At 38.4% G+C, this 26657-nt stretch overlaps 2 protein-coding genes and 1 long non-coding RNA gene across 7 annotated transcripts in view; 1 reads left to right on the top strand and 2 right to left on the bottom strand.

Annotated features, from left to right (window-relative positions):
* Positions 1–4374, bottom strand: part of NIPBL (NIPBL cohesin loading factor) — a 154668-nt gene extending 150294 nt beyond the window's left edge. For 4 of the 5 annotated variants that reach the window (XM_051772306.1, XM_051772313.1, XM_051772311.1 and 1 more), the window contains exon 1: positions 2837–2979. The gene's annotated coding sequence lies outside the window, so the exon portion shown is untranslated. Of the gene's footprint in view, positions 1–2836; positions 2980–4268 lie in introns of those variants that run through there. The other variant, XM_051772307.1, reaches the window with a different exon arrangement.
* Positions 854–7370, top strand: LOC127463192 (uncharacterized). The gene is made up of 3 exons (XM_051772305.1): positions 854–997; positions 2756–3263; positions 3356–7370. The coding sequence occupies exons 1-3, from the start codon at positions 854–856 to the stop codon at positions 3667–3669; spliced, it is 966 nt and encodes a 321-aa protein (XP_051628265.1). The 3' UTR covers positions 3670–7370.
* A 3477-nt stretch (positions 7371–10847) lies between these two features.
* LOC127463201 (uncharacterized) lies at positions 10848–13498 on the bottom strand. The gene is made up of 3 exons (XR_007900694.1): positions 13462–13498; positions 11827–11978; positions 10848–11423 (listed from the first exon to the last, which is right to left on the bottom strand). It is a non-coding gene; the product is annotated as an uncharacterized LOC127463201 (long non-coding RNA).
* Between the last annotated feature and the right edge of the window lie 13159 nt (positions 13499–26657).

The following is a 26657-nucleotide window of genomic DNA, read 5'->3' as shown; positions in this document are numbered from 1 at the left end:
TTGACACCAATAGACTTCAGGGAAATATTTTTTTGAGACAACTTCAGGTAAAATATTTAAGAAGTGAAGAGGGGAAAAAATAACCAAACCTGTACACAGGAAACAAATTCAAAATATACAAAGTAGCCAAAAGTACAAAATAAAAGGTAGCAAGAAGTATTTTCCTCTTTTTGTTAAAATAATTGTTACAACTAACATCTTGAGAATAATTAATTTTGTATTTCTAGAACATCAACAAAGTAACTACATCTCCTTTAAGCAGCTAGCTGTTGTGATAAACAATGGACCAGTACAAACTCCAAACATCAAGGGAAAAGTAGTATGAAAGTGCCACAGGCCTGCCTCAACACACACACACACACGTGCACACACTCTCTTAAATGTGCTAAAAAACACAATCTAAAAGAAAAATAAGTCCTCTTATAAATATTTCAACATTAAATATTTCTATAAAAATACATACATTATGATAAAGCAATTAATTCAGGATTAACCACATACAGTTCACAAGAAAAAAAAAAAACTGATTATAAATAAAAATAGACAACATTTTACATTTCCCCTTATAAATACACCTATTTTTTTTCATTCCAGAAAACTGTATGTGTTCTGATTAAAAAAAAAAAAAAAAAAAAGGGTGCTGTAAACACAACCACACAACCCAGGCAAGATAAACTTGACAGGAACTATGTAACTACAGTAGCTCATTTCCTGCTCATATCTGGATATATTTAAAGCAAACCTCCCCAAATGAAAAAATAAGTCAGGAAAGTTCACTACTGTTAGCTTAATAAACCCATTTTTGTTAGAACGGGAGCTGCCTGAAACAGAGACGAAAGAAATGCTAGAGCTGATGTCGCTTCCTGATGATGAAAACTACCCAAGAACTACAACTACTTCTGTACAGTCCTTTCTTCCCTGTAAAGCTGAGTTACACTCAGCCTTCATGCACGCTACAGGCCACAAGAAAACAGCAATTCCGCTGTTACACACTGAGGTGAGGACAGTTAGAGACTACTGGTGGCTCCCTCTGCAATTCACAAAGTTTAAAAATAAAAAGCTGCTTTTTCGAAGTGTAAATGGTTCCTCTCCACGCACGTAGGCCTGAGGCCCTGTTGCAAACAGTGTCTAACAGGACCAGGCAGCACAAAGACAGGAATGGGAGATTAGTGGGAGGAAGGGAGGCCAGGATTGGGGCTCAGCAGGATCTTCTGGCTTTTTAAAATTCAAACTGCTCCCTGACCAATACAAATCACGGACACGCTACTGACTACTACACGGATTTACAGCATTAAAAACACGCCTTCTACGTGACAGCTTTATTAACTTGACCCTTTTAAACATGTATCAGGACACGCGGGAGGCACGATAGCACAGTTTTATTTATAAGACTCTTAACACAATGCACCAGAAAGTTACTCAATTAGATACGGTAACCATGTATTACTACAACAAATCTACCTGAACAACTAAAAAACCTGCTGAAAAATGGGCAAATGATGTAATGTTGATACTTGTTTGCCATTTACAAAATTCCTTTCTAAGTGAAAGATGAAAACTTTGTATCTTAAAATTTCCTGCAATTATGTAATTTCTGCAGGAGTATTTTTATTGGTTCACAGGGTGTTTGTTTTAAATCTACCTCAATTTTCAGTAACACTCACAACTCGACCACTTCCAGGTCCAAGATATACTTTACTGTAAATCAGCTACCATCTATTTATAAAGACCTGACACTCATCAACAGTCATTTTCGAAACACATTTGACCTATTAAAATGACACCTAATTACATATTCAAACATCATGGACACAAACAGCCAATAACAACCTTGGGGTCTCAAAGTGATATGGCCTGATAAGAAAGGATGATACTTTTTAAGCATTCCTCACTTTTCCCTTAATTAAATTTACGTTTGATTCTCAAGTCCTTCGGGTAAGATCCCATCTTCACCTTGGTCCTTTAAATGTCATAAACGCAGCACTTTACACACGATCCCTTGCCTGTTTTCTGTTTGCTAGTATTCCTTCTAAATTTAATACATATTCCTGTAATGTATACAGCACACAGACACTGAGATTGTGTGGAGTACCTGATACAATATGCCTGTCTATCTGTATTTCCTGGGTCTGCAGGTGTCCGTGTTGTGTCAATTATCCTGAAGCACTATTTTATGCTATAAATATACTAAGTTATTAACACACTAATCAATAATATTATTTAGAGATTGAACATCTGCACATTATAAAATCAAAAGCACTCAAACTTTTGAATGTTCAGAATGCAGTTGGTTAGAAGGAGAAGGTAACAGTGAAGAGAGGTGATATTTTTGTTCCAGGGTATATACATTATCTCTCTTCCCCTATTCCTCCACTTAGCCCTGGCCCACTTCAGAGGACTATCTGCGCTGGGACCTTCCTTTCTTGCCCTCAGTGAAGTTGTAAATATGGCAAAGCATCAGTGCACATTTGCGACTAATTGTATTGTTTCCTCCTCCTCCTCCTCCTGCTCTTCTCGGGTTGAGGCCTGTCACTGAGCAGCCGCTTCGCCTTTCTAATCCCCGAGCTGGAGTAAAGGCGCTGGCCGGCGGGCCTGCGCCCTCCGCCGGGCCTGGGCCTCCCGGCAGCCCGGCAGGAACCAACCTCCTCCGCCAGACCCGAGCGAGCAGGAAGGGGGGCTGCGAAATAAACACCTCCAGTTGCCACTTACTCCCCTGTACCCCGGGTAACAGCTAATCCCCCTCTGCTCCCGACAGTGCTGGGCCGCCGGGCTGGGAGGCCCGGCCCGCTGCTGGAGAGGGCAGGGAGGGGAAGGGGAGACAAGGAGGGGGGATTACCTGAGCAAATCGGCGTCTGAATCCAACGAGAATCCGAGTGAGGGGGAGAGAAATCCGCCCCCCTCCCTCCTCAGAGGAGCCGCCGCCGCCGCTGGGCCGCCGCCGCCGCCGCGGAGCAAGAGGAGGAGGGGAGATAATATAACAACAATAATCCGGGCCGGGAGGGGGGCTGGCTCCTCTTCCGTCTCCTCCTCAGTGCAGCGAACATGTAGAGCCGGGAGGTGTGCGGCCGAGGCAAATCCCTTCCCCCCGAGCCTCCTTCACAACATCAACACGGGCCGGGCCGCGCCGAACCGGTTCCGAGCCGCGCTCCGGGCGGGGGGGAGCGGGGGGTGGCCGGGGGGCAGCGCTGCCAAGGGGCCGCCGCCGCCGCCGCTCCCTCCGAGAGTGCGAGCGCAGGAGGGCGGGGAGGGGCGGCCTGGGCACGGTGAGTCGGTACCCAGCGGGGGGGCAGGGGGAGAGGAGGGCGAGGAGGAGGAGGGGAAGGAACCTGTGTGTGTCTCTCTCGCTCCCTCTCAGAACAAAATGCCGACCGGAAGTGCAGCGGCAGGAATGACTCCCTCCACCGGCGCCAAACACCAGCAGCCTCCCCCTTCCCTTCCCTTCCCTTCCCTCCGCTGCCTCCTCCTCGCTCGATCGCTCCCTCGCTCCACCAGCGCCGCTTCCGCCGCCGCAGCTGGAGTGGCTCCCTCGCCTCGCCCGGCGGAGCCTCCGCTGCGTGGCTCTTCTCCCCCTCCCCACCCCTCCGGCTGCCGCACGAGTTTCTCTTTCCTTTTTTTCTTTTCTTTACTTCCCCCCCCACTCCTGCTGCGCGGAACGAGACCGAAGTTTAAGCTTAAGCCTGCCCTGAGAGGATTTGTGAAGAAAGGACCGTCGGAAAAAACCCACACGTTTTGGTGATTATTTTTTGTCTTGCCTAAGGATGGTGGGGAGGAGGAGGAGGAGGACTGCAAAATGCCGCTCGCAGGAGGCAGACCTGGAAAGGCGCCTTAAAATGAATCCTCAAAGGCGGCAGCCCCAGCGGGTGGGACACTCGTCCGAGTTACTATTGCCGCTCATGTCTGTCTTTGTGGATGTGAGAGGCCGCGCCGCAGGAACCGAAACACCCGCGGCTGAAAGCGTTGCCGGGGCGAGGGATTTCCAGGTGGACATACCGAACGGGAGTGGCTTTCAAAAACAACCTTTTTGGACGGGGACAATACTGATGTTCAGGTGAAATGTCCTTCGCTGGAGGCTGATGCTCCACCGCCACCAGATTTACGGGAAATATTTTAATTGTGTGTTGTGAAGGAGTGTTTGCAGAAAGAGAATGTCCTAATATGAAAGACTTTATGGTGTTCCGCTATACAGGTAAAACTGAATAATGATAGCACAGGATAAAAATGAAGGAGCATTTATATCCGATTAATTAACTATATCTTTTAGTACTCACTTAATGTCGTTTTGCTGCTCAGTACTTGGACAAAAATCCCTTCATTTCTAGAGGAAGCATTGCTTGTCTGTCGACTTCAGGATTCAGCTGGACACAGCTGTTAATATACCCTGTGACATATAAACACACCCTTTCAGCGCTGGATGGATGTTATTTGCACAAAGGGATAATATCTTACACCAATGCACTTGAATCTTTCCAACACTTAGGATTTTCAGAATAGCGCTCTGTCTTTAGTACAGATTTTAAATGCCTCTCAAGCTTAAACTGCTACTAAATTCTTAATTTTGGATGAATCAAAGTTCGTTTTACAAGCATATGTGTTTTTGTTTGAGAGTACATAAATGAATATGGCACTAGAGAATATGGTAATTAAGTACCAGAAATACTAATATCTACTGGCTCATATATATACTGGAGATAGAGTAAACTGAGCTCTGAAAAAAATCTATTCCATACCTTTGTTCCTGTTAATGTAAAAGGCCCCAATCTTATAATCGTTTATGCATTTACAACTTGAAGTTATCCATGTGAAATAAAGGGAAATAGTTGGTTTGCAAATGAAGTGTGTGTGTTCTTAGGTCTTTGCACTTAATTTCATATGTTGCAACTCTGTAACTCAAGGGGGAAACTATTTACCTTCTCCTGGTAACAAATTAAATTTAATGAACTACCTATCTGGAGTTCACGTACCCCTATATGTGTGTATTTATATATCTATGAATTCTCAGGAAAATGTAATTCTAAAATTAAAAAGTTAGCCCAGGAATACTACTTCAATCTACTTCTAACTGATTGTTATCAATTCATGTTGATGGAGTCTTTCTGTGATTTTAATAATTTATTTATATAATTATTTTTTCTCAATTGGTAAATTAATATGTAAATAAAATATAAATACTAAAATTTCAATTTTCAAATGCCAAACATGATTTAGACAGTACAAACATTATGGTAACTAAGAGACGACACCTATTTGACTACAGTTTCAGTGAGAGTGTCACTGGACCATTTTATGCTTTATAATACTGTTCAACTAAAAGAATTTGTAGAAATGGCTATTTTATCTGAGTACTATGTTGTATTATCTACACATGAAAACAACTAATTCAAGCCATTAGTTCTTTTAGAAGGTCATGTGTGACACATATGGGCAAATCAGGATTGTTTTTTCCTTAAAGAAAATTAAATATTTTTTATTCCATTAGATATTACTCTAATCTACCTTTTAAAATGAAAGACCAAATTCTTTGACTGCATCTAGACAAGTGGCTCCTTTTATTTCTCTTCAAAAGCCCACTCACAGCAATTTATTGCAGAATGGAGGCTCACTATGTTCCTAAAAATACTTCAGTATGCACAGGGTTCATCTCATTATGCCTGAAATGGCCAGAAAAAGTGATAAATCAAGTATTTCAGATTACCTGAAAACTCTTGTAAGATCCTTTAAAAACCTTATTTCTGTTCCAGGCCTTAGTCATGGGGTGGGGATAGTCCTAATCTATATGGGAGGAGCTATGCAGTCATGCAGCCCTGACTGTGGCACACTGAGGAGCACACGCTGCCTGAACAAAGCTGGTCGCAGTGTGGAGGAGGGCAGAGCTCCCTGAATTCCCCTGACAAATCCACATCTATATAGTCCAGAAAATGAACTGCAAGTTTCAGGGTAAAGCTTTAGAACCTAATCCTGCTCCTTTTGATGTCAAGGGAGAATGTGCCTTTTGCCCCAAACCAATTACTGTGTTCCCATAGATTTAAGCTGTTTACACAGTCTGTTATTCTGAAACTGGCTTCTTGTTCTTCAAAGAGTATTCTAATTCAAAAGGCAGAAATTAAAAACTGTTTTTAAAACATATTTCTCAAGCAATTTTCATAAAATATATGGAAAGCTGTAAGTATGCCTCTTGCTGCTGTTTACAACTGCATACTGAGATAAGCTTTCCAGATGCAAAGATAATATTTGTTGCAATTAGAGAAGAGACCTCTTTGCCCTCTTTATTCTGATGTTAAACTTCCCTGACTGCTACATGTTGTTATTCAGCTTCATAAATTATGGACAGCATGTAATACTGGAGTAAAAATACAACTTTTACTTAGATGTGATTGTTTTCTTAGATGTTATTGTTGTAATTTGAATTTTTTTTTTCTGTAAAATGTATTGTGCTTTTCCATTTCCATTTCTTTAAGGGCCATTATAACACTCAGGTACCTGTCATTTTAAGTTGTTGATGGGATACTCAAACATTGTTATCTTTACATTTTAGTAATTTACAGGTAGTACGTATTTCCAGATAGATTTTTGAAATAAATGACATGTCAGTAAAATAATTTTAAAATTAAGATTGTATATTTTTTATATTTTCTCAATAATTAAAAAGAACTTTCCTATAAAAAGTGGGAGCTTGTTATCTGAAGGTAATACAGTAATGCAATCATTAGCCATCATCCTAAATTTAAGTGTTCAAATTATTTAGAATCTGGTGTTAAGGCTGGACCACAACAGTGCACAGGAAGAATGTAATAATGTATTCTGTATGACAATTAATATAAAGTTATGTTCTTTTCATTGACTTTAGTTCACAGGAGCAAATAATAGCACCATGTAATTGATTAACTGGAAAATATTCATTGTGCAAAGTAAGCAACCTATACATGAGGCCTCCAGTGGTACAGGTTAAATAATAAGCCAAGGAAGCTGGGAGACTGAGAAGTAAAATATTTGTTCGGTGACTTGCTGTAAGCTTACAACTTCATGGGGACTACTGATTTAGGGTTTTTTTCCTGACAAGCCAGGTGGAGGTAATTTTTTTCCTTCTTCTAATTATTTAGCTTAATTTACTAAAAAAAGTTTAATATGAAATTAAATAATACTTTCTCATTTTTTTCTAAATGACAAACTTGCATCTACCGTGTTAAGAATCTGCTTCTATTTGTATAGGATATGAATTTTATGGCAGGTATATCTATTAAAATGTATAATTGTATCCATGTGGAACAAAAGGCAGAAGACAAAACTTTTGTACTTTCACTTGAATGTTGAAGTAAGCTCTTGATTATGCAAGGCACTAAGGATTCTGAATAAAGTTAATGTAAAACACATAATTCAGACTATAAAACATACATAATAAATAAAATATAGTGATAGACTGCTGGACAAGTAGACTGTCCCGGTATTGTTACGTTAGGGCCATAAGAACAGACCTAACAAGTTAAATCCCTTAATTTTGTAGGGAAGATAAATGGTCAGTTACGTACTGTCATAGCAAGCAATCTGAAATCTGGCCAAAGATGCTCCTTAGGCTCTTTCCTGTGGATTCACCATTGCTGAATTTCAGAAAGGAAGAGGGTATCATTCCAGTATTGTATGTTAGCTACATAAGAAATCCTGTGCAATTTCACATAAGGGGGCTGTTGAGGGCCACTGTGGATAATTTTAAGAGATAAATATAAAAACATTCAGGCTTTTTTTTCTCTCCACTTTTTAAGATGTAAAGCTAAATCAATACAGAGCTTCACAAGCCGGCAAGTAAATGTGGACATTCATCTTCTGGTAAAGGACAGAAGCTGAAAATTAAGGACCATTGTATTCAGCACAAGATGAAAGTCATACTTGCATGGATTAAAGTAATCTGAGAATATTATAACATGCTTCAGATGCCTTGCCACTCCATTTTTAATGAACTTGCCAGTAAAGAGAATACGTAAGACACAGATATGCTTATCTATATCATGTAGGTTAAAAAAGCTTCTTGGGCTCAGGCCTTTAAAAACTGCTTCTTTGGAAGAAAGCAGAACTTTTCTGTTCTTCGGATACTGAAGTGTTAACTACCTCAGCCAAAAGATTCAATAGCTACATATAAAAGAACAGGTTAAACATGCCTGGGACTGTTCTCTGGCATTGGGGCTGGTAACCACATAATGTTTTATGCTTGTATTATTAAACCCTTCTATTCTTCAGAACAGGATAGTCACCTGCATGTATTGGGAATGGTTCCTGACTCACACTAACTTCTAAACTGTACACAGGAATTGTTTAGGAAAGTGCTAACTGGCAAATTATTTCCAATGTCCATGCATGTTTCATTTACATTGCATTTTACAAACACACCTCTGGCAATCTCCTGGAATTGATTAGCCAAAAGAAAGGTAAGAAGAAACTGTGGTCCCCCATCTAGAGATAAATCACATTCATATTTCCAATTATTTCTTTATTGAAGCAATTAACTACCTGATTTTTTATCTAGAAACCTGACAAAAGAGAGTTGATTGAAATTTGGCTATCGTTAGATGTTTGTTCATGTGAAGTGAAGCCATTTTAAAAAGTCATACACACTGTAACCTGCAGCAGATGTCCCTTTTTATTTTAGACATCCTGTGGCCCTTATGAAAGGATGTTACAGTGAGAACAGGAAGAGAAAACACACATTGTGCAAGAAATGAAATAAAGGCAAGCAACTTTTGCACTCCTGAAGCTTATGGCTGTAAACATCAATTTGTAATGAAAATTACTTCTAAAGTGCAATTTATTGATTTTAAGATAAGAATGGGAAAGGAGTAAGGATAAATAAACATCACTGGTGATTTTCTGAATGCTGAGTATTCCTCTTATAAGTTCCATTATATATATTATTACATTTTTTAACTGGACATGTGCTGGACATTTGCTTCTCTCAGTATGGCCACAGGGATAAATATCAGTACATCTGGTTTGTCAGGACTTCAGAAGATTTGTGGGTGCTTCATTAGTGAGCCAGAAAGCAGTATAAACTTGTCACTGCAGAGTTGCAATACTGCACATTCTGAAGGGCAAAGCCTTTTTAAAATTTTTGTTTAAACTTTTGACAGGGACAATAAGTGGTCCATAAAACTGACCTGTTAACCTAGAGAAGCTGAAATTAAATAGAAACAAATGTCTCTGCCTAGGTGATCCAACCTGGTTGTAATAAAGAAAAAAAGGACTGAAAGAAGAATATACCTTTTAGGAATGATTAGCATGGAATTCTCAAAAAAACACAACTAAAAAATCACATTAAAACAATGTGATTTTTTCTGGATCGTGACATATTTAAATTCTAGTGTTGATGTTTAAATTCCTGTATTTATCCTCCCATTGTTTTAAAATTCATAGTCAACTTCCTCAGGTTTTGTAAATGTAGTTGATCTTACAAAAGAAAAACAGTATAGAAATCTCTGGCCTAAGAGGTATATATCTGGAGAAATTACACGATAAGCATGAGCATTTTTTCTAAAGCTTATAGGAAAGTACAAATAATATAAAAATCTTGATGACAGTGAAAGACCACTAGTGTGCACAGCATTCTTAATTTATGTTAATTTACAGTTTTGAATGATTACTGAACATTTTGTAGGTTTGCCAATTTTCTCTACTGTTGACTGCATTCCAGTGCAAGTACTCATGTGAGAGATGATACAGTGACCCTCCTAAAGAGGCTGCAAACTGTATACCTGTGCTTTTGCTAATATGTTTTCTATGCTATGTTTTCCATGGGATCAACTCTCTGTTATCCATAAAATTGCTGTTAGATAAAACATATTCCATCAACTTGTCATAGAAAGTGCTCTTCAAAATCACTGTAAGAAGAAGTTTAACTTTCTGACAAAAGAACAGCCTCCACGAGAACATGGGTACACGTTACAACCAAAAACAAAGACACGTGTGGTTGGCACATGTTTTGTTGGATATTTGAGGACAGGCGTGTGTGAGAAAAAAAATGCAGAAAAGATGCAGAGAAGACACAGAAACCCATACACAGGCCTGAGCAATGGCTGGGAATGTAGCTGTAAGAAAAACAGAGCAAGAGAGATTCAAGATGACTATCAACAAAAAATGACCTGAGACTTCAGGTGAAACTTTCACGTGGTTTCAGAGGAAAAGAACATACACACAATCTTCATAAACAGAGTGCACCCAAACATCTGATGCCATCATATATTTTTTCTGACTAGAAACACTGCACTAGCCATTCAAGTCAAGGCAGGTAAGAATACATTGCCAATTTTAAAGACAGTTGCGTTCTAAATAGATGCAAAAATTAAAATAACTTGGTAGCATTCAAAATATGAATTTTCCCATCAGGAAAATATATCCACATACACCACAAAATGTGTTTTATACTTTCATTCGCTAGATTTTTGCCTAAACTTACTCACTATTTTCATACCTTCCATGGTTCCATTGCTGTTTCCCCTCATTTGCAGATTAAAGTCAGTGTTTTGTTTACTCCAGGCTACACTAGTGATTACTCTCTTCTGGTCAAAGTACTTTTTTTTCTCCTGCATTTCCTTAGGCAATGTTTATCTTTTCTCTGCCATTAGACTGAGTTCTCCCTAATATTGTGGATTGTTTTCTTCTTTCTTGCTCCCACAGATAGAGGCAGTATATAAAAGCCCTTATTTTCTTTATTTTCCTATTTTGACTCTTCTTCTTTGGAAAAAATAATCGAAGACACGAACCTCTTCATGTTCTTAAAGAATGACTGTCTTAAAAAGGATGCCTCTATAAGCTGGTTTTCTATTTTTAGAAAAGAAATTTTAGCGTAAGCCTCTATCTTACTGGTTTTATTTTTTTTCCTCTTCATTGTGTTTATGGAATAGCCAAATGCCCATAGAGGCAAAAGAAGAATGTACTGTGAGTAGACAATGAATGGAAAACTCTCTTTGGTGGGTACATAATTTTAGTACTATAGAAAAAGTATTTGTGATCCAATAATTTTTGGATAAAAAGTTGCTAAAAGAGATTGCTTGTGAAAACCATGCTTATAAAATTTCTATTTATAGTATGGCATAAAAAGTACTTACATGAAAAACTTTCACAAAAAATGTTATTTATCTGCAGACCTAAAAATATGATCTTTCCTTTTTTCATTTTTTCCCCCTTAATTTGAGAAACTTCATTTAGACCACTAAAATAAAAATAAAAAAATAAAAAATAATAATAAAAAAAATAAAATAAATAAAAAAATAAAATATTTATTTTATTTAAAATGTCAATGTTGTGCTGTTTTTATGATTGTCTGGAAACAACTAAGCACACTGCTAAACTTGGATGTTGCCTCATAATCTTCAGAAGTACTGAAGTTGACTGTCCAACCCAGGGACATGCTAAGCAGACACGTGATCCACATCTGAGCTTTCCTTAAGAATGAAAAAGTGGTCACCTAAACAATTAGTAATAGAAGTCTAGGCAGTTTGTTTCATTTTTAAAAACTAGATTTATGAAAAGTAAGAAAAATGCTTAGTATTCCTGTGTCATTGATGATTAACTCAAAAATATTATAAGGCCTATGGGGGAAGGAGTGTCACACACATATTTGGTAGCCTCTCTGTGAGGGTTTGTTTCATTATGATGAACACTGTATTACATATCAATCTGATGACCTTCATGGTGTTATGAAGTTAGTATAAAACCACATAACAGTTGAATATTCAAGATCTATCAAACTGATCAGCAGTTACATCTTCTTCCTCCTTCTCACTCCTTTAATAATCTTCCCTCCCAACAATAAAATTGTGTATATTTAAATGAAGATTTTCTTACCAGGCCTCTACAAGCTTTACCCTCTTCTAAAAGCAGTTCAGAGATTTCTATATGAGACTTCTTTATGGCTGGTGCTCTTCACATGTAATAGATATAATCTGTCCAGTTCCCAAAAATTTCATTCAAAATGCTATATACTGATGCCAAAATGCCTGAAATAGAAAATTTCACATGTAATTTCAGGGAAGTTATAGAGCTGTAATAACCTGGCTATAGGAATACAACTACATATTTAGGTAGCTGTAGAATAAGAGTTAATTATTGTCCTTAGGAATATGGGTTTTTTCCATTTGCAGAAATTTAAAGGATAAGTTCTTACGACTCTGTATGTGCCAAGCAAAAAGTTACAGCACTATTAATATAATAGGTTTCCTCCAGCATACACACTTCCCTTTGATTGCAAAAACATACTGCAACTTTTTAATTAAGTGCTATTTTTGGTTATATGTTAATGAAGAGCTCAAAAAAGGCTCTGGATTGCTAGCCTAGTGCACTGAAATCCTTATTTAGCCACAAAAACAGTGCAGGAATAATGATTATAGCAAACTTCCTGGTGCTGTTTCACGGGTGAACCCCAGAGGGACCCAGAAGGTTATAATGTACTTCAATTTCTTACATATTTCTCTGGAATATGTGGACTCTCCACCTATATCATGTTACCACAGTATTACTGCTCGTACTGCTCAGCTGTTACTTAGGAGTAACTAGGCAGACAAGAAATCTTCTTATAAACAACACAGAAGAAAATACGTTACAAAAATTAATTTGGCTTCCCACAGACAATGCAACTCCTATTCACTTATTTTATGCTCCAGATTTGTTTATTCTCTGTGGGTTTGGTCTGCTTTTAAGTTTCATAGTTTCTCAGAGGAAGTGGGCTTGGCATTTTATAGTTGCCTGGGAAGCATTGCCCATGCCTGTGATTCCGCAGAAATATTTTTAGTATGATGGAAGGCTCTCCTATGTTTATCACTAATAGCTGCTCATAAACCAGCTCCTTCATAACACTTGAAGTGTACTCAGTTTCCTCCTGTCTAGGCACAGACCTAAGAACCCAGTTCCTCGCTTTCTTATCGTTAATGGGAAAAAAAAAAAAAAAAGTCTGAGGTGTTTTTTTTCCCTACACTAACGTACTAAATCGATCCTAAAGAACACAGTCAAAGTCTCTAAGACACTCCAAAGCACTGGTGTGAGCAGATGCCTAAGGACGCCCTCAGCCCGTTCCCGAACCGCCTGGGGCGTATCTCAGCGCCGGCTCCCTAACACCGCCTCAGATATACGGCCGAGTTACTGGGCGTTTATGCTTAGGACTCCCAAGCCTGTTTGCCACACCTCTTCCACGGGGCTCGGCACGACAGATTATATTATTATTATTTGCACCAGAGAAAGCCACTGACCCCCTGACCGAGCAGCACCCCGGGCTGCCCCGGCCGCTTCCCGCGCCTTTGTCACCTCAGAACCCTCCTGCCGTCACCGCTCCCCCGCCCGCCCTTCCTCCTCTCCTCCCAGTCCTGCTCAGGCAAACGAGGCCTGTTACAAGCAGCCGGTGAGGAGAACAGCTCTTGTGATGCTGGAAGGAGAAATTAAAGTGTATCTAAAACTCCTAAAGCGCCCTGCGAGCCCCAAACACGCTACCGGGGTGCCGCCTCGCCTCCTCCCTCAGACCGGGCTGAGCGCAACTTGCCCACGCAGGAGAATGGACAGAAGTGCCTTCAGGATTTTACCTCAGGTCCACTCCTTTTACTTCGCAGACCTGCTTCTCGTGCTTTATAATGACCGTCTGTTGCTCTCCTTTTGGAGTATTGGCGTTATTTTATAAAGAATAATTAACAACGTATAAGTGGGTTCCCCCTCGCCAGGCAATGGAACCGCCCGCCGGGTTCCTGGAGCCGAGGCTCCGAGTTTAACCCGTTTCCTGCCGAATCCCAAAGGCTCTGCCTGGTGGACGAAGGTGGGATCCTGCCTCGGGTTCTGCTGCCCTGGAACACCGCGGGCAGGTTCGGGTGGTGAGGACAGCTGCATACAGGCGTTGTGAAACGGGAGAGCGACCACCACATCCTCAAAACGGACTTAAATGCCATCAGGTAAAGTCATCTCACATGTTTTCTTTGTAGTGTTTGGAAACGTGTGACAATGCTCAAATAGTGATTCGGGAAACTGTTGTTTGGTTGGTTGGTTGGTTTTGGTTTTCGGGGTTTTTTTTCATGATTGCCAGTGGAGAACTCTGTAGCCCCTCCATGGCACCTACCTGCCCCCCAGGTGAGCAATCTCCTCACGCCTGGAGACGGAGCATTGTCAGCCAGAGCAGCTGCTCCCATCAGGTGGGCTCAGTCACCTTTCAGAAACTTTTCTTTTTAGCAATATCTGCAGAAATTGAGGTGTCCTGGCCCTGAGACTTTATCGTCTTGACCTGCAGTCCTGGCCTTGCATTTCTCAATTTAATATCTAAGGTAAGACAGTATGGATTTTGATATACAGTCTTTCCCAGTTGCAGTTGCTGAGAGACTACAGAAAATTGTAGTAAATTACTTCTTAACATAGTGTAATGCAAGGAGTCATTTAGCTCAAATTTCTCTTTCTTTGACTATTCCTCCATTTCTCTATTCCTTCTTCTCCTCATTTTCAAGTGGCCATTCAATTCCTCAAAAATCTTCAGTTATACCAAACAAAAGTAAAAAAACTCTTTCAATTTATCCTCAGTTCTTAGTCTCTTCAGTTTCTTGACTCTATTAAACACTAGAAACCCCATTTCCCTTCCTCAGATTGTCTTCTAGGTTCATATCATTGGATCCTTTGGGAGTTTTCCCTGACCCTAATGCCTGCAATTAAATGTTTTTCTTTCAGTATCTTCCATCTTTGACATATTTTCCAGATGAAGGTTCCTTCTCAGAACCTTTTTCTTTCCATTGTTTTATTCTCTGATTCCCACAGGATAATGATCTGAACCGTAATGAACTGTATGGTAAGATCCATTTACATATTTTAGGAAGAAAGGAGGTATATAGCTTAAAGTAAATGCAGAAGAAAAATTGTTACTTTTACTCCAAGTTATTAAGGTTATTAGGCATGTATTGGTAGCAGGGAACATGTGGAAAGACTTAGGTCAGAAGAACTTCTGAAAGCAGCACTAGTGCAGGAGAACTTTTTCCAGAAGCTTCCCAAGTGATATGATAGATCTATGAATTACAGTTCCTTGTCTGCTTAAGGCCAAGCAAGGTGAGTTACTTGTGCTGGTGTTGGACAAATCATGAACATTGGTGTCATATTTCCTTTAACATACTAGGCATTAGAATATTTAAATTTATTGCAGCTGCATTGCCTGAAAAATGTTTTGTGCATTGGCTTGTATTTCGACATCAGGCCTGCCTTTCTAATCTAGAAAGCACACATGGTGTACAACTGCAACCACAGCCTTCAAAAGTAAAAGGAGAAGGAAACGCATTTTGCAAAGTAACAACAGTAAATTGCAAGATTTTTGTTTACACATTGCATATGAGAAATGTCTGCTTTTACTTACAGAACTTGGATGAGCTTTTTAAAAAAAGGATAAACCAGGGGACTGTATTCATTCTGAATTTTGTTGTTTGCTTGTCTTTGATCAAATGTAGAGCTTTCCTTGTCATACAATAAAGTGTAGAGAACACTGGGAACTTTTGAAGTGGTGTTGGATTCTGTTGACCTCCTGATCCACTGTCAAGTTAGAAAGGTCCTCTAACACTACAGCCATGCAAGATGGCTATGATTCTTTGTTGGTTTGAGTTTTGTTTTTTGTTTTGGGGTCTTTGGGTATGCTGGTTTTGGCTGGAGTAAAATTAGTTTTCTTCACAGTGGCTGGTATAGAGCTGTGTTTTGGATTTGTCCTGAACACAGTGATGGTAATAGAGAGGTTTTTGTAATTAATGAGCAACAGTTTACACAGACACAAGGCCTTTTCTGCTTTACAGAGTGCCACACTGGCAAAGGAGGCTGGAGTGCGTGGGAGGTTGGGAGAATACACAACTGGGACAGGTGACCCCAACTGGGGTGACCCCAAAGGGATACTCCATACCACACCACATTGTGCTCAATATATAAAGGTGGGGGGGGAGAAGAAGGAAAGAGAGGATGTTTGGAGTGATGACATTTATCTTCCCAAGTAACCATTACAGGTGATGGGGCCCTGCTCTCCTGGAAATGGCTGAACACCTGCCTGCTCATGGGAAGCAGGGAATGAATTCCTTATTTTGTTTTGGTTTTGTGCATGGCTTTTGCCTTCTCTACTAAACTGTCTTTACCTCAACCCACAAGTTTTCTAGCTTTTACCCTTCCATTTCTCTACCCAATCCCATTGGCAGGGGAAAGAGCAAGTGGCTGTGCAGGGTTTGGCTGCTGCCTGGGGTTAAACCATGACACTGGGGTTTGTCAGTTTGGGGATTTTTTTTGTTTGTTTGGGGGTTTTTTGTGTTTTTGTTTTTTTGGTTGTTTTGGTTTTTGTTTATTTGTTTTTGTTGTTGTTGTTGCAATCTACAGCTTTTTTCTCTTCCTTTAGAAATAAGCAAGGAGAGAATATAAGACCTCTGTTTCTACTCTGGGTTCAGCCATTCAAAGTAGCTACAAACCTTTCATTGAAGAAGGCACAATGGCTACTTTTGCTTGATTTAATGTTGTCCATATTGACTTTTTTTTTTGCAGTGTATTAAACTGAATGCTCCTTGTGGCATCTGTCAACTCCTGTCAAGAAATTCGGAGTTGGGCCTGTTCAGCATTGAGAAGAGACAGCTGAGAGGGGACCTCATCAGTGTCTATCAGTATCTGACAGGAGGGTGTCAAAGATGGAGCCAAGTTCTGCTCGGTGATGCTGAGCAATACGACAATACGGGCAGAAACTGATGCACAGGAAGCTCCACTTGAGGAAGAAATTCTTTACTGTATAGGTGCCTGTGCATTGGAACAGGTTGCCCAGAGAGGTTATGGAGTCTCCCTCACTGGAGATATTCAAGAATCTTCTGGATGCAGTCCTGTGCCATGTGCTCTGGGATGGCCCTGCCTGAGTGGAGAGGCTGGACCAAATGACCCACTGTAGTCCCTTCCAACCTGACCCATTCGTGATTCTGTGATTATATTGAGGTGTGGAAACATAGGTCAGCAAAAGAACACCAAACACTATATTGACATATGAATGTAAAAATTACATCCTTTAATATTTGAAATCTATTGGAACCACATACACTAAAATACCTCAGTCCCAGTAAAATTCTGCGAAGTTACACGTCCCTCTAAAGTCCCCGAAAATATCAATATAGCTTTTAAATCTTAGCCCTACTGGATGTATAATTTGTCCTGGAAACAAATTTTTCTTTTACTATTTCATTATAGTTATTGCTTTAAAGTTGCATTAAAGGATAATGAGTGTTATAAATCTTCCTCTATTCTTTGAATGTTTACCCCATAGATGTGTTTTTTCCATTAGTGCCTTCTTGTTCTTGTTTCAGGACTTGAGCAAATGGTGTCCAGTTGTTTTACTTCCCTAAAATAATAATATAAGTTTTGTGGCTCATTAATTTACAAGAAGCCCATTATGTTTAGTGAATCTTTATCCAATTAACAGTTAAGGAACCGTTTCTAAATTTTAACCTCCAAACATGAAATTTATGGTGGTCAAAAATACACTGAATTTTTTGGTCCAAGGACGTAAAACGTTTAAAAAAGGTGATGTACCCAGAGATCTTAAGTTATTTTTTTAACATACTCTGATGTAACATTCAGCCTCCTATCTGGGAGTAAATTGTCTCGGGGTATAAAGACTTAGATAAAGCAAGTAATGTGTAATCCATCAGTTGGGGCGTTCAGTCAGGAACCTGCTCTCGCACTCACAGAGCTCAGCTGCATTACTGGCAGTGGGGTTCTTCCCCACTAGATGGTGCCACTGGAGCAGCTACGACTTCCCTGTTTGAAGGGAGTTCCCACTCATGAATAGTCTCTAAGATGTAAGAGGACAATTAAAAGTACTTTCAAACAAACTTCTTTCCTGTTTTGTAGAAAGCAAAGACTCCAATAAGATTATAAAGAAGGATAAACTTTACAAAGATAGAGGAAGTATTTGAGTCACTCAATGAATGTAAATACGTGTGGTGATAACACTAATATGCAAAACTTATTAGGACACTTTGGAGAAAGATCTGTTTTAGAAATTTGACATTCTAAATGGTGGCAGTCATAATCTGTTGTCTAACTCAAAAAGAATGGTTTATTTTAGCACAAAGTAATCCATAATCCACATGGCATGAATGATTCTGTGGAAGACCTTAGTTGTATCAGAGGGATATCTGTGGAACTGCTTTTCATGTGTAAAGACAGCAGCAGAAGTTGAAGCTGTGAATATATTTAGACAGACAAGTAGTTGTATCAAAAATACATGACATAAACATTCGGCAGCTGAATGTTCAGAGCTATGAGAAAGTAATGCTACATATGAAAAGTAACTTGTAGCAATTCAAAGCCTCTCACTTCTTTTTCACCAATGAAACTTCAGTTTCTTTAAAATAAACAGGCAAAATCCTCTTCAGTTGAGCAGATTTATAAGTGTGGACTGCTTACAAAAGAATTACTCCACAGCTCTTACTCCTCCAGTAGTTTCCATGTTTCTCCCTCTGATCCTCTACATGTTATCTCAGTGCTTACTCTCAAAGCCAGATACTTCTGAAAGGTGTGGGTTATCTGAGATGCAGACTGCAACCATGAAAATATAACATATTGAAAATAGGAGCATTGAATAATAAAGTTAATTTGTAAAGCTTTGTTTGTTAATCATTAGTGAAAATTTTTTACAGAAAGGCTAAGTGAATTGCTTAGAGTAGTTAAACAAGTCAAAAAATAGCTTCACTCCGTACACTGAAAAGTTTAAACTGGGCTTTGCAGTGTTCCTTGTCAGCATCCAGTTTTATTTTCGGAAAAACTAAGTTGTGAAAACATCCTGGTGCAAGTTGTTGCTATTATAGATAGGCAGGAAGTGAGACATTTTAGGAAATAAGAGATTTTCCAGTATGGCATCTTTTGTTATCAGTATGATTATTAAAATCGGATACCAACACATCCTAGCTGAACCTTCTCAGTTCAGACCTTCCTTTTGACTTTCTTGACAGATACCTTGATATTGTCCTTCATTCCATCCTACTGTATCCCTTGTGATTGTTCAAATGTTCTCTTCACAACACTGATTTTTTACAGGCAGTAAAAAGTCTTTTTCTTGAGAAATCTGTGAGCTTTTTCCTCTATTACTATTGCCCTGAGTAGGACCAGATGACATAGTGATAATATCTCTAGCCTATACTGTAGAAACACCAATAGGGTTGCATAAGTGTGTGAAAAATAAACAAATTAAACAAAGAGACATTTCATTAAGATTGTGGCATATGTTTGCTGGAATTTCTACATACAATTTTGTTTTCCTTCTTACCTTGACTGATAAAAGTGCTTGGATACCAGCTATTTCAAAATGATCCTGTCCACCTTCCTTCTCTGGAAGGTCATTTTTCTGATGTCCTACCTGGTTCCCACAGTCATTTCTGCTTCTAATCCAGTTTCTGTCTTCATTTTTGCAACCTACCATAGTCTTGTATTTGAGAAAGAGAATTTCAAGTGACATCTAGATACCATTCATCAAAAAACAGATTAAAATAATGTTTCACAGTCTCACTGCTGAAGTAAATGATTTTTGGAACCAGATATATCCAAATTTGAAACAGATAGACTTAACAAAGAAAAAAAGTAAAAAAGGGGAAAAAAAGAAAGTAAATCTAAATTGTACAGCAGGTAGGTTAACAAAATGGTAAAGCAACAGCATTAAAAAATAGCTAGTGTTGAGCAAAGAAGTGATTTTTCCATCTTTTAGTTATGCTTGCCACCTGCTGCCAAAATTGTTTGTGCCAGGATCTAGCTGACATTTGAAAGTATGTTGAGTATAATGTAAGAAATGGTATAGGAGCATTCTGTACATTAAGAGTGAGGGAGAGTTGGATCTGGGAAAATCACATATAATAGAAAAATTTAGAGCTGATGTGTAACTAGAGTGGTCCACAAGATTTGTGGAACATGATTTCTCTCTAAAAAGCCAAGTTTATGCTTTCCTCTTTATTAGTATTTATCCATGGTTCCATTATTTGCATGTTATATTGTTGTTTTTATCAATTTCCCTGCAGTGAACATCAGGCTTTCCAGCCTGCAGTTCCAGGTAAACTGGACAAATTTTAATAACAGTAATTTTATTTGATGATGGCTATATTCTGATACAGGAATTATGGAAGTTTTACGGTTAAGAAAAAGAAAAATTATTTACAGTTTTATCTTACAATAAAGCAGGTAACATCATTTTAATTGAAGTAATGAAAGTAACGACTTGACACAAAATTTACACAGAAATGCACTGAGAACCAAGACTTAGTCAAAGGCATTTAGTAGCAAATATACCAGTCATTGTCATAGTTAGAATTGCGGTTATGTATTATAATCTATTATTATGTATTATGTATGCTCTGCTGCAATGTGATTTGAGTTCTGATTTTTAAGGCTGCCAAGTGTGTGAGGTACTTTCTTCATATATTCTTAGGAATTCCATAAATAAAACTATGAATTGATTCTTCTCATACAGTGTCTATTCTGTTTTACCTGACTATTTGCATGAATGAACAAATTTCCTTATCATGTTTCCCTCGTAATTAGACTCAGTACATGCCATTGCACACATAATAAGTTTTAATCAGTTAATAAAATCTGATAATCTATTGATTGTACAGTGTCTACAGTGATAAACACACATATTCTTCATTTCCATTTTGAACTAAAACACTTATTCATTAGTACTTTTTATTAGCCTTGACTTGGTAAATTTTTCCATCTAAAAGAAGAAATGGATTTCAGTGAACATAGAGGTACCTGTAAAATAACTGTGTCACAGTGTCTTTGTGATATTGCTGAACTGGCCACTGAGGAAAGGACGTACTTTCGTTCAGACCCAGTCACTGTTTTCTGTTGTACAGTGTTAGCATAAAGCTTGGAATTTTCTTCCCAACAACATTTTGACTTGGGCAATTTCAAATATCTGGAATCTATATAATATCAGATTTATAGTTAGAAACATTCATCTCTGTTGAATGAAAGCTGTATTCATACTACAGTGAGTCACTCATATCTCATTTTCAACCCCTTATGTTCCTTCCAGACCTTTAAGAGGAGCTTAGTCAGTAATGCATCCATTTGTGCAGTGAGAACAAAAACAAATTAAGCAGATAAAAATAACTCTCCAAGATTAATTAAATTCAATTTAATATAAATTGGACTAATATTATACTTTATTTACAAACTGCCACTTTAAATCATTTCTTCTACCAAAGCATGTCAAAGTAAAGAGCTGGAAATCTTATTGCTTTATCAAGATCGTGATCTGTTTAGTCTAACAGTAATTTCATAAATCTCATGATTGAAATACAAATATAGAATGTGAAACCTTATTAGGAAGGACAGACAAAGAAGGTGAGTACAATATTACTCTTCAAGCATGCTTGCTCTGAGAGGCAGAGTCTGTCAGGAGATAAAGGTGTTTAAAATCTGTAGTCATGATAAAAGAGAAAAATCACAAAGGTGCTTTCATGGTTAGTCAGGATAAAACACCGATCAAAGGTGATGAGGTAGATGAAATAATTTTGGACTAGGCTGGACTTTGGTAGAAGTACAGCATGCAGCAGAATGCAAAATATTAACAAGTTCTTGGAATGTATTGGCCAAATTTGTTATTCCAACAGTAAGAAAGAAAACAGGATGAAATGCATCTGACGTTTGGTATAGAGAGGGAATTTGAAGGTGAAAAGCAACATTGATGATTGTGGTAATAAACTATAGATTTCATTACTTCTAGGATGAAAATAAAAAAATACCATTAGTAACAAAAATCTCATAGGAAAGGATTCTAATGGAATAAAGAGCTCAGGAATGCCAGCAGCTCCTTAGAAAAAAATATTAAGGACATAGAAGAGAAATATTTCAAAGTGAAGGAGGTTGGAATAATAAAATGAAAAATGCAGGATAGAGAACGACAGATTTGCAAAGAAAGATCAGAGTATTAGTAGCTATCCTGAATATCTATCAGCATTGTCATCCTAGTGTCCAATAATCCAGCACAATATTTAGATGCTTAAATAAGAATATCCTCAGTAAGATATATGAAGTAATATGTCCACTGCATTTGAAACTGATAAAGCCTAAAACTGAGTGGTTTTTTTCAGTTTTGGTGACTGTATTTCATTATAGTTTGGGCAACTGGAGAAAAGCTACAAAGGATGAGTAAAAACAGCCTACTGGAAAACATGACACACCTGACAACTTGAACAAAATTAACTCAATAAAAATATGAATGAACAAAATAACCTAACAAAAAGAACTCAGGCTGTTCAGCCAAAAGTAGGATGGCTTGTGTTCAAATATCCAAAGTGTTTCTGAAAATGGGAAGTACCAGTGTTTGCTCTGAAATAAGAAATAACAGCTCGGTTTGCAGGAAGAAAGATTTATGTTAAGCATCAAAGGGGAAAGCAAAACAAAACAAAACAAGCCCCCCAAACCACCAGTACTTTCACTCTTGGGTAGTTAAATACTGAAGTAGATGGCCTGAAAGACTGCAGTATCTTTGACACTGAAGGTTTAAGGACAGGTAATGTAAATGGTTTAGATCTTGTCTTAGGGCAAGAGAATAGACTAAAGGCGTTTCCTTTCAATTATTTGTGATTCTTAGATTTTATACCTCCCTTTCAGAATTAAGACAGCTGTGAGAAAAAGGCTTATAGATATCAAGATGAATGATCCTCTCAGGCAAGAGAATGAAAATGAAAATTGAAAGTATGTAAGTAACAGTCACCTCCCATTTTTAAAATGTTTACCATTTGTATTTGCTCTTTGCCAAAGGCAGCCCTTTGGAGCAGCAGTCATTCCACAGAAATCAATACAGGCCTTTTATTTCATAGCTACCGAGAAATTCCAAGCTAACTTGTTTCCTTCAAAACAGCAAAGCAAAATGTTTGAGTGGGCCACAGAGTGCTGATGAAGAACCCTCTTGGCATGTGGAGTATTTTGCAACTGTTATATTGCTTTCCTGTGCACAATTCTTCTCATCCTTGGAACTCATACACTGTTACATTACTTTTTCCTTTTCTCTGCCTTGTTTTTTTTCTCTCCTGCAACTACTGCTGCAGACAGTGTTTGCATACACTGGTGTGTAATTTGTTATTATGTCCCAGCTGAGCAGAATTGATAAACGGCTGTCATGGTCGGAATAAGGATGTGGCTTTGTAAAGTCAGTGTGTATAGTTGTGATTTTAAGAGTGGTTAATCACAGCTTGTGGTTTGCACTGGAAATATGATAGATGTGTTCTGATATGATGAAATGGGGTTACGTATGAGAACAGTGCTTGTCAAGCTTCTAAAGCCTGGACCTTCACCATTTACTTTGAAGATTCAAGATAAATTTCTCTCACAAATTGTTATTCACTGCTATTCAATCTTCTGAGAAGTAGTGATGGAGTTTTACCAGATCTCTTTAAATCTACAAAATGTCTTGGGTGGTATCTTTAAACCAGTTTGTAAGAAAATTACTGACTTGCACAAGGAGGAACGAATCCTTTACTGGAACCTCTTCAGTATCTTTTATTGTGATTGAAAATAAGTATTTTAGTTGTTCTAATAGGAAAAAATTTCTTTATTAATATTTTCAAGCTATCACAGAATCAAAAGATCATCCAGGTTGCAAGAGACCTTCAAGATCATTGAGCACCATCATAATCACCCCTTAACCAGATCCCAAATTGCCATATCCAGATGTGTCTTGAATGCTTCCAGAGATGGTGATTCCATCACCTCCCTGGGCAACTTATTCCAATGCCTAACTGCTCTTTCAATGGGAAAAAAAATTCTAATATGTAATCTGAGCCTCCAAACATTAACCTCAGAAAATAATGTTTAACAATATTCATAGGACATGCTTAATTCTAAAGATCAAAAGAAATTGCATCTAAATGCACTTAGTGCACTTATTTGGGATGATGTGGGACATCCTGGACTGCCCATTTGAAAAGCAAAGGACCTTTGCAATAAATCTGTGGAGCCTCTGAGCAGAGGATCTAAATTGAAGGTGTAATATACATTAATGCTGAATTTGAAATCATATTTTAAAAGGGTATCACCATTTCTTTAATGCTTGGACTGCATTTTGGTCTCTGTAAAGCTGTCATTTCTGTGTAGATATCCCTGAGATGTACCCAGCCATTTTCAGTGCTGAAGCTTTAGTGTTCTTAAGCTATTGATGTAAATCTGTGGAACTGAACAGAAATCCATGGACATATGCATCTCTGAGACTTGTACAAGCACAAAAGAAATTGCTTTCAAATAGTATATTTGAACTGAAGACAAAGGCAGTTTCAAACCTGTTGTATGATGAATTTAAGTAATTAACCAAAGTATCTTTGAATTTTTCTGTAACAACTTTAAAAGGTTCTGCCTTTGTCACGCATCCCAGTGGGAGAAGCATTTCATGCGTCCCATGTACTCCATTAGTTTGTCAAAATGGGACTATCCTATTTTGTTGCTAATTACTGGTTTTGGTTATGCAGTAACAAAGACACTTTACATATGGTTTTTAAGTGATTTACACTTCCTCGTAATTAGATGGCATGATTAAAATACACTTTATAGTTTGTCACTGTTCCTCTTAAAGAGTAGCATTTAATGTTGGGGTAGAAGAAGCTCATAAATTAATGGCAACCTGCTTTGATAGGATCATCCCATTAGTCAATTCCTATGATATCAAAAGGTCAATAATTTTTCTTTGTTCAGAAGTCATACTGTAAAAAGGCAATGTACATTTAAATAGTATACTGTAAGTCATTTGAGAACTTATAAAATGCATTTTAGGATACAGACTTTATTATCATTGTCTTAGAAAACACAGTTTACTAATGGAACATAGGAAAATTCCTAGCACTGTCAGCTGGTTTACATGGATAGGTGTGTTCCTATGAATGACTAATTTTTTTGTATTTGGAACTACTTCAATATCAGGGATGAATGAAGGCATCTGTTAGGTAATCTTACTCATTGTCATCTATCATTACATTTATATGTTTTTCAACATTCTACATGTGCTATACACAAGATATTAATTTCTCTCCCCTCCCTTTTGCAGTAAAGTACTGTGCTTCATTTCAGACAAGATACTGTACCACTGAAATCCTAATGCAGATATATAGTACTTGGCTTGTAGACTAAGATTTCCAGACATTGATAACCTCTGATTCAGTTACCCTGTAGTGCAGACAATCTATAAACTTTTAGTTGATAATATGTTCATTGACACTTTCGTTATCAGAGCAGGAGCTGGCAGTGCAGAGGAAGCAGTTATGTCAGATTTTTCTCACTCATCAAGTGATTGGAAGGCATTCTAACAGTTAAGTAGATCTCAGAGAAAAGATGAGTGGTGTCTAAGGAAAGAACTGATCCTGCTTTGCATGGCTGTGCTTGTATCCACCAGTAATTTCCTACAAGGCCTTGAGCATATCACACAAGGATGACAGCTGTAATACCTGTGAGAGTTTCTTACTAAGGTCCTAAGTTTGCTGTTCTGAGGGGGGTTAAGTGGGTTGTTGGCTGGAGAAAGCTGGATGGGGACAAGAAGCCAGTACATGGTTGTTTTCTGTTGCTCTTCTCATGATTCACGTGGTCCTTAGCAAATCTACTCCTTGCCTAATGTAGTCCTCTAAGAGTAACTCTGGAGGCCTTGTGGGCTCTTAAAGTCCTCGTGTTCTTACCCCTTCTCCACATCTGCAGGCCACATCTTTCAAAAGGCTGTGTAAAAGCACATGCCTAGCAGTCCACAAAGCAGTTCTTTTTAACCTGCATCTCTCAGAAGCTACAATGGCAGCACAAAGCAGTGTCACCTAAGAGAACTGATGTGTGATTAATATTTGTCTGGATTGGGTCTAGGTAAGGTCTCTCTACTGCTGGAAAAGTTCCCAGGCAATAGTAGGAAAATAGTGGGTTGAAGCTGGGCATCTTCACATAAACTGGCAAATACCAAGTTCAGGAAACTCAAGGCTAGTATTATGTTTACTAGGAAGGAAAGAACTCATCTTACTTCCCAGTTCAATGATAAGTTGTATGAGATACTCAGCAAGGAGCTGAGCTGGAACTTCTGACAGTTCAAAACCCATAAGAGACAAGCCACCGGAACACACATTGTCATCTTTTTTTTGGATAGTTTAGAGCAAGTCAGCGGTCTATCAAAAGCCCATATTTAATCTGCTTTCTTAAACATGAATTATGGCATTCCAAATGCAGTCCTATTCAAGAGACCTAATCCTGGTGAGAGGACCTGGCGAGATACTGGTGCAGCAGGTAACTGTAGGCCAGTCAGGACAGACCAAGAAAATTAGAGCACACCACTCCAAGTCTGGTAGAACTAGGAAATTTATGTCAGATCACCTGTCACAATCAACTGGTTTCAAATATCAAATCTGTTTTCCAGAAGAGCATCTGAAGTAGCAGAAAGTTCTCAAACAATTAAGCTGTAAAGATGCAGGAAGGACCAGTCAGCATGGTATCTCATGGAGGACATCTCACATGGGAAGTTAGAAGTTATTTGTTTTCAGATAAACATGTAGACGAGATGAAATCACTTCTACTGAGAGATATAAGATGAAATAAGTTTTCCATTACACTGACAACCAGCTCTAGCTGGTGAAGCATAGAGAACCTTGTGTTTGTTCTTGGGAATTTTAAAGCTAAATGCCTGTAGCTGAGGTACCAATGTGGAGAAG

The sequence above is a fragment of the Manacus candei genome, unplaced genomic scaffold (genome assembly GCF_025592945.1).
Source record: "Manacus candei isolate 608988 ecotype Guabito, Panama unplaced genomic scaffold, ASM2559294v1 h1tg000152l, whole genome shotgun sequence".
Classification (NCBI taxonomy): Eukaryota; Metazoa; Chordata; class Aves; order Passeriformes; family Pipridae; genus Manacus; species Manacus candei.
Note: the sequence above shows the minus strand (reverse complement) of the source record. Positions and strands in the feature narration are given on the sequence as shown.

What these genes read in the sequence shown, in the direction of transcription:
- LOC127463192 (XM_051772305.1), top strand. Translation starts at nt 854, where the DNA reads ATGTCGCTTCCTGATGATGAAAACTACCCAAGAACTACAACTACTTCT. An exon ending in TTCCGCTGTTACACACTGAG is followed by an intron (nt 998 to 2,755) that starts GTGAGGACAGTT and finishes TGCTCCCGACAG; the next exon opens with TGCTGGGCCGCCGGGCTGGG. An exon ending in GGAGGGGCGGCCTGGGCACG is followed by an intron (nt 3,264 to 3,355) that starts GTGAGTCGGTAC and finishes GCTCCCTCTCAG; the next exon opens with AACAAAATGCCGACCGGAAG.